Raw genomic sequence first — 7735 nt, 5'->3', positions numbered from 1 at the left:
ACTCTTTGTACGGCAGATTCGGCACAATGTTTTGCCTCATTGCGATGTTGCCTGAAAATTTTAAACAGAAGGGATCACTGCTCATGCTGGTGCAGCAAGACATGTAAGGAGATGGCCTGGTCACAATCCAGCAGTCATATATCGACAATCTCAAGCTATGACAACTTGTTACATGTGTCTGTAATAAAAAAGGGACTTTGCGATGGTGTGGGGAGCTCTTTGAGTGGTGGGACTGTGGAAATCCAGTTTGTTTCGCCCGTAACAAGTTTGTTACGGGCGAAACAACGTCCCTCTGAAACGTTTGGATATGCCTATGCAACACATTTCCTCAATTTCATGAACTGCAAGTATTCTAATCCAACATCACCCCAATCTCAGTGTAAACTAGTCTCCAAATGTGCCTGCACAAGACTGTCACCCCTGTCACCCGGCATTCACATTGCCTTAACCTCCTCAAGCTTGTCGGGTTGTGACACGTGGGCATGAACCTTGTGACAATGGGCATTGTCACAAAGAAACTGGTTGCAATCAGAAATGCATTTTTGCTCATGCCAGGTTACCGACATCGGTTACCGATTACTGGGGACGGTTAACGGATAACGGTTCGCCCGGTAATCCTACCGACCGGTTACCCATCTCGTTAACTGGACCCGTTAGGTCGGAACCGGGCCGGAACCGGCCTGGAGTATGCCATTGGGCCTGTTTATTACTTTTAAGGAATATATTACTTTAAAAAAAGACACTGAGCTGAGTACCGGCCATAGAGGGCTGTCCTTGCTGCTGTAAATTAATGCGAAAAACCAGCCCCGGTTACTGCCCAGTAACTGTAACCCAATCGTAACCACCCCCATTAACGACCCCCGGTAACCATCCACCTGGTAACCGGTCTCCGCATACCCCGTTAACGACCTAAATTGCCCGATAACCGGGCAAGTCTATGTGGTAGGGTAGCAGACTTGGAGTCTGGAGCCCACATATTGATGGGTTGCTGGTCATGACTTATAAGCCCACAGTGAACAACTTCTGGGATGTGCGCAAAACATGGGCCAGGGGTGGTCATGGAGTGCAGTGTATGACTCGTGTAAACAATGTAAAACATGTGCCAATGTGGTCATGGAATGCAGTGTACGAGTCATGTAAACCAAGCAAAACATGGGCCAGGGTGGTCATGGAATGCAGTGTACGACTCATGGAATGAGTGCAAAACATGGGCCAGGGTGGTCATGGAATGCATTGTATGACTCATGGAATGAGTGCAAAACATGGGCCAGGGTGGTCATGGAATGCATTGTTCCATCATGGAATACCATGCGCAATATGACCTGGTCATGTTCCGCATATTTATGAGCAGGTACATGACCACCTTTATGACCTCATGGGGTCATAAAGTGCAGCCATGACTGAATACGGTCATATTGCGGTCCCATGACCTGTCATAAATCCAATCATAAATCCCATCATGACCACGCATTTCATGACCCCAACCAGTCATATCCTGCACTTGCTTATGCAAACTATGAACTGATCCATGACCGGATCCATGACTTAATGACAAATTATGACCGGATCCATGACCACATACATGACCAGATCCATGACTTAATGACAAACTATGACCGGATCCATGACCACATATATGTGGGGTGCCAGGGCCACATCAAGTGCGGCCTGGAGGACCTTGCGCTTCAGGGACCGGAAGGACAGGCTATCCTTGCCCTCACCTGCATGTGAGTGGTACACAGAGGTGGTAGTCCCACAAAGAATTGTAGATACCCTTCAAAGTATCTGCAGATGGGGTGTAGGCCTCGCCTGGAAACTGCTTGAACAGGCGCAAAAACTCCTGGAGCTTGCAACCTGCAGGCATCACATTTCAACTTGCAGTAAGCATTGTGGCTTGCTATCAACTAGGCACCAAAAACAGCATGCTTAGAAACAGTGAGTAATGCTGGTAAACACTGGTAACACTGGCCAATGCTGGTAAAAACGCACCCGAGAGGTTCGCCGCGAGGAAGGTCTCCACCTCTGAAGACAAACTTTTCTCAGGTGGCTTTTCACTATTTGCCTCTGCATACTTGTCTAGGTGGTCAAGGTATGAGACGCCCATCTCGAACGTGCCAATTGATGGCTCGTCAAGAGGAACACTCTGCCTGCATTCCACATTCACCACTGGCTCATTGTCTGTGAATAATTTATCATTGTTGGCGACGTCTCCACCGGCAACGCAGCAGCCAGGCAGCGTTGACTCGATAACACCCTTGCAGCCATAGGGGTTGCGAAGGAGATGCAGGCGCAGCTCCTTGAACTCTCGTCCACAGTGAGGGCACCTCTGGGTGGACATATTGATGACCAGTCGCGGCAGGTGAGAATGCTCAGTGAAAGTCTGGCAGTTGACCAGGGCCTCTCCCTATGTGATAACCAGTGAAGTAATTGCGACACCTGTGTCACTATCTAATTATAGGAAATTACACTAAATAGATTTGCTGTAACGTCCTCCAGGAATGCGCAGAATGTCTCGCCGAGGCCTGGGCACTGCTTCACTAGCTGTGGCTGCACTACATAAACAAGTTCCGCTGCCAGCTCAGCATCAAAAGCAATACCATTTTTCGTGATAAACACTGCCTGCTCTTCAAAAGCCGACCAATTTTCATCGAGAAGGTTCAAAATAAAAGTGGAGTCCATAATTTTAAATTAAGCAGATAAACCGAGGCCTGATGGGCAATGCTGACAACCTTCCCTGATAGACGAATCTTCTTCAATTTCAATCTGCCGTACTCGCGTCCCTCGTAAGGGACGCGACTACGACACAGCTGCTCAAGACCACCGACAAAAATGATAAAAGCTCTGCGGTGCTCATAAGCTATCATAGAATTTCGTAAGAAGGTCAAGCCCGTGAGTCAACGCGGCATAGCAGAATGTATGACCGGTCCTTACATAGCCAAACACGCAAAAGGCAACGACTGAACGCCGAACAAACACCAAAACAGCAAGATAAGCCTGAAAGTTTTCCTGATAAAGGCGTTTGGGATGGCGGTGCTGTTGTCAGTAATGCATCGGCAATGGTGTTGCTGCCCAATCATCTCAAACTGCTACAGTTTTGTGGTAAGGAAGTGGGAGAGGCTGGGCACTGCCTGGTCCCCACAGCATGTGCTGGGGTTTTGTAAGTATGGCGATAATCGTTACATGCCAGGCAGTGTTAGCCTGCCAGAACCTTGCCAACATTGATGCAGAACAGACATCAGCTCAGCGGCATGGTTTAACCCAAGCAGACACTCTCCAGCATATTGAACTCCTCTCACCGTCTACCCATCGTCTATTCTTCGTCTACAATAGATGAATCGACTAGAGACGACATGTATAGACGACTCGACTTTAGACGAACTATTGTAGATGACTCGTCTAATAGACGGGTCTTCAGGATATAGACGACCAAAAAAAATACAGACGTACCCCGCCAACCCCCGTGCCCCGATCCTCCCGACCCTCCCAACCCCGTTCCCCGACCCTCCCTATCCCCCATACCCCGCCAACCCCCGTGCCCCGACCCTCCCAACCCTCCCAACCCCTATTCCCCGACCCTCCCTAACCCCCATACCCCGCAACCTCCCGTGCCACGACCCTCCCAACCCTCCCAGCCCCAATTCCCCGACCCTCCCTATCCATACACACCTTGTAGCGATGTATGACGTACGTTCCTCGACTCGAAAAGCTCCTAGCCATGCCCTGGAGGGTAGTGGGTGCAGTCGGATGCCAAGGACAACGTTAGGCTAAGCTTCAAATATGCATGTTCTAATGCACCGTTTTTAGCACTCATCTGGGGCGTTGCTTCGCTGCAATAGCCCATTCTTTCCCCCCGTGTGTACTCCCTAAAACCCTAAAACCCTAAACCCAACCCGCCCACAGTGTAACACCCCATCAACTGTTAACAGTGTGGGCTCCAGGTATATGTCAGTCACAGGGCCAAACAGGACAAGACAGGCTCTAACCCAGTGTCTAACTGGCTGTTATGCCACGTTAACAACTATCGTCAGCAGCTGATAATGAGCCCCTCTGACAGCCCCGCCTAAGAAGTTAGACGCTGTTAGACCCCCTATGAGTTGGTAGGGTGAGCAAGGACCTGGCCAGGTGCGTGCAGAACTACAACACCACGCTGCACCATCCACTGAAGCTGTGTGAAGGGGGCACCGCATGCCAGACCATGACACCCGAGCAGGTGCTTGGGTGGTTCATCGTCGGTGAGTCACCCTCGTGAATGGCAGCTACGGCAGCTACGGATGCGGCGGCAGCTACGGCAGTGGCGGCTGCGGGGCGCCTGGCTCAGCTGCACTGGGAGAACTCACAGTATAACAAGCGCGTTGGAGTGATGCTGCTGCCCAAGTACCCCCGCGTGGGTGACACGGTGCAGCACTATATGCACATGGGCAAGCACAGATTCGAGAAGAAAGAGGGAGAACACTTCTCTGGGAAGGTGTACAAAGTTGTGGGATACACGGCAGGCATGAACCACAGGTTCAAGATCGAGGAGAGGGACGTGCCAGAGCAGGGTGCGGTGGTGCAGCAGGTGCTGCAGGAGTTCAAATACGACGAGCTATTGATTGTGCCCCCTGACGCAGAGGGCATGGAAAGTAACGTGGTCCTGGAAGCCCGGAAGAGGCTGCAGTGTTCCCTGCACAGGATGCGGAGAGAGGGTTTGCAGCCGGCGCCTGGTGATGACAGTGAAGTCGTTGGCGCAGACGATGACGGTGGTGGTGACGGTGATGGCAGGGGTGGCAGGGGTGCAGCAGAGGCGCCCCCCGCCGCTGTGGCGGGCACATGGCAGCTCCGAATGTGGCGTCAGACCGAGCCTGCACTGGCACCTGTTTGGCGCCGCCAAATGTTGGCCTAACTTTCAGAGGAGAGCACGCCCGGTGGAGGCTGCCTGCAGGCGACCCGTGATGCATTCTGTCCGGCGCCGCCAAACATTGGTGAATGTTCAGAGGAGGAGAGCATGCCCGGCGGAGGCTGCCGGCAGGCGACCCGTGATGCACTCTGTCCGGTGCCGCCAAAAGTTGGTGAACATTCAGAGGAGGAGAGCACGCCCAGTGGAGGCTGCCGGCAGGCGACCTGTGACACACTCTGTTTGGCGCCGCCACAAGTTGGCGAACTTTCAGAGGAGGAGAGCACGCCTGGTGGAGGCTGCTGGCAGGCGACCCGTGATGCACTCTGTCCGGTGCCGCCAAAAATTGGCGAACTTTCAGAGGAGGAGAGCACGCCCGGTGGAGGATGCCGGCAGGTGAAACGTGATGCACTCTGTCTGGCGCCACCAAAAGTTGGCGAACATTCAGAGGAGGAGAGCACGCCCGGTGGAGGCTGCCGGCAGGCGACCTGTGACACACTCTGTTTGGCGCCGCCACAAGTTGGCGAACTTTCAGAGGAGGAGAGCACGCCTGGCGGAGGCTGCTGGCAGGCGACCCGTGACGCACTCTGTCCAGTGCCGCCAAAAGTTGGCGAACGTTCAGAGGAGGGGGTGTGGTGGAGCCCCTTTTTAAGCCCCTGCCCCAGGGGAGAGTGCCGGTGGAAGCGGCTTGGTTCTCTGTTTGTTAGAACAGCGAGAGCATGTGAGTAAGCTGGCCAGGGGGTGGCGGCTTGTTTATTGAGGCTTGTTTATTGAGGCCGAGGCGGTGGTTTAGGGACTGAGGCTTGTGGCACCTCTCGTGTGGTTAGCTTCTCGCTTAGCACGGCTTGCAGCCTTCTGCACCGTTGAGTTGCTTAGCCGGGGGCCGAGAGGGACCCCCGGCTTGTGTAAGTGAGGGAGTGAGGCGTGCACGGCGGGACAGATGGACATAACCGTGCGCCCACCCTTGCACTGTGTTTCGGCCCAGTCAGGGTCCTCGGTGCTCGTCTGTTCCCAGGGCGAGTTGCCCACAGTGTAACACCCCGTCAACAGTAGTAAGAATCCCGCCTGCCCACAAGTGACAACATTGTCTCAGTTAACTGCTTTCAAGCTTGAAAGCAGAACCAAGAAATGTACATAAGAAACATAACGAGCCATAGCGATATTGTAGTGTTCCTGCTACGATAGTGGGAGGGGTGGATTGAGGTTCTAGCACCCTGAATTAATCTAGCATAGGACTAGGTCCTCCTGTTCAAGCATGGTAGGTGAAGAAGGCAGGCATAGTTCCTGGCTTGGCTGGTGGTAGGTTACCGTACACATATGGTCAGGGCAGTGATGGCTGGCGGACTCATCCAGGTTGTGTATTAGTCCCCTTGAGTGATATTTCCTGGAGACATTAATCTCATAGGCATACCTGCATGTGTATGTGCTCGGCGGACACCGGAGTATGGGGAATAACCCCCTCAGTTCCGCATTCCCCTTAACACACGACAGGCTTACATCCCGTGTAATCTAATATAATAATGTCTAGCAGTGTCTGCCGGCCACATACACACTCACACACACAATTGAGCAAGCAACATGCAGGTGCTAAGCATGCATATGCCAGTCTTGACAGGACAAGTCTACTTGTACATATTTACATGGCTACATGTGCGTGTTCTGGCCTTCCATAAGTCGGTGGACGGGGGTTTTATGGAACTCCATATGGACTTTATGGATGCAACCAAAATATGGAGGATGGTCTAGTGCACACTACAATACCGCAGGTAGTCGGTAAGTACCGGACTTGCAGGCTAATGCAGCGGTGGTTGTGGCTTGCAAGCAATTGCATTGATGGACGTCAAATAAGATACCTGAAACAGTGACGATTATGATAACACTGATGGGGGCGGGCTCCGATAGTCACCTATCCTCCAGTAACCATGTAATAACCGTTCTCTTTATCTATTCGATTTATCTATTCGTTCCGTCGCATCTCAAGCAAGAAAATGATGGCCCAAATGACTGGCATTCATGAATTGTGCGGACTTGCGTCTGATTGTGTGAGCCTGGATGGCTTTAAGGAGCGACGGAAAGTGGGCTGAGATGACGGAGGCGCCATAGCATTGTCCCAATCCACCTTCTCCTACTACGTACTATACAAATCACATTCATGCAACCGTCTATCCATATTCGTTGCCCACAACAACGCAGCAAGGTGCAACGGACAAAACGCAACGGATGAATAGTAAAGCGGCCCCAATATATCATATGCATACAAGGGCACCATCTATTGGCGATAAACATTTCACAGACGCACAAGGACCACCCAGTACCAATGCATGAACTTTTTGCGGTTGTTTAAAAGGTATGGAAGGTCTACAGGGGTACAACACGGTTACCCCGAGCCCGGGCCCGCTTCAAGCCCACCACACCGACCACCACGGCCACCATAGCCGCACCCACAATGGTACAAACGACTATCAGCACCACCGATAAGCCACCAGTGGCAGCCCCAGGTGTTGCAACAGAAGAAGCTGTAGTATCAGCAGCTGATCCAGCAGATGACTCGTGGGATGCTCCATCCACACCTCCAACAGCGGATGGGGGCAACGGCAGCCCTGCTGTGGCCGCTCCCGCCATCAGTGGAGCAGCTGTTGGACTGAATCCGCTGCCTTCATTTGCTTCACCTCCTGAACCGCCGCTGCGACTGGTACTTGCCCTCTCTGATTGAACAAATGCAGCAGCCTGGGGCGCCGTTGGACTTGGTGGAGGCCCCGGAGGACTTATTAATTGTGATGTATAAGGGGAAGGAGGGAGAGGTGTAGGATAGCGAGGGGATGGGGGGCTGGGAGGTGGAGGGTTAAGGGGGGGAGGGCTGTG

At 52.6% G+C, this 7735-nt stretch overlaps 2 protein-coding genes across 2 annotated transcripts; one reads left to right on the top strand and one right to left on the bottom strand.

The window, feature by feature from the left end:
• Positions 1–1697: 1697 nt before the first annotated feature.
• VOLCADRAFT_103255 (uncharacterized protein) lies at positions 1698–2654 on the bottom strand (the record flags this gene model as incomplete). Its single annotated transcript, XM_002946799.1, has 3 exons — positions 1990–2654; positions 1805–1854; positions 1698–1716 (listed from the first exon to the last, which is right to left on the bottom strand). Coding segments are annotated over exons 1-3 (417 nt in total), but the record flags the coding sequence as incomplete, so codon positions are not given.
• Positions 2655–4195: 1541 nt separating this feature from the next.
• VOLCADRAFT_87239 (uncharacterized protein) lies at positions 4196–4882 on the top strand (the record flags this gene model as incomplete). The annotated part of the gene is made up of 2 exons (XM_002946979.1): positions 4196–4232; positions 4266–4882. 2 exons carry the CDS (start codon positions 4196–4198, stop codon positions 4880–4882), a joined length of 654 nt encoding a protein of 217 aa, XP_002947025.1.
• Positions 4883–7735: the final 2853 nt, after the last annotated feature.

Source organism: Volvox carteri, assembly GCF_000143455.1.
Source record: "Volvox carteri f. nagariensis unplaced genomic scaffold VOLCAscaffold_4, whole genome shotgun sequence".
NCBI lineage: Eukaryota > Viridiplantae > Chlorophyta > Chlorophyceae > Chlamydomonadales > Volvocaceae > Volvox > Volvox carteri.
The sequence above is the reverse complement of the archived record's forward strand: the minus strand, read 5'-3'. Positions and strand labels throughout refer to the sequence as shown.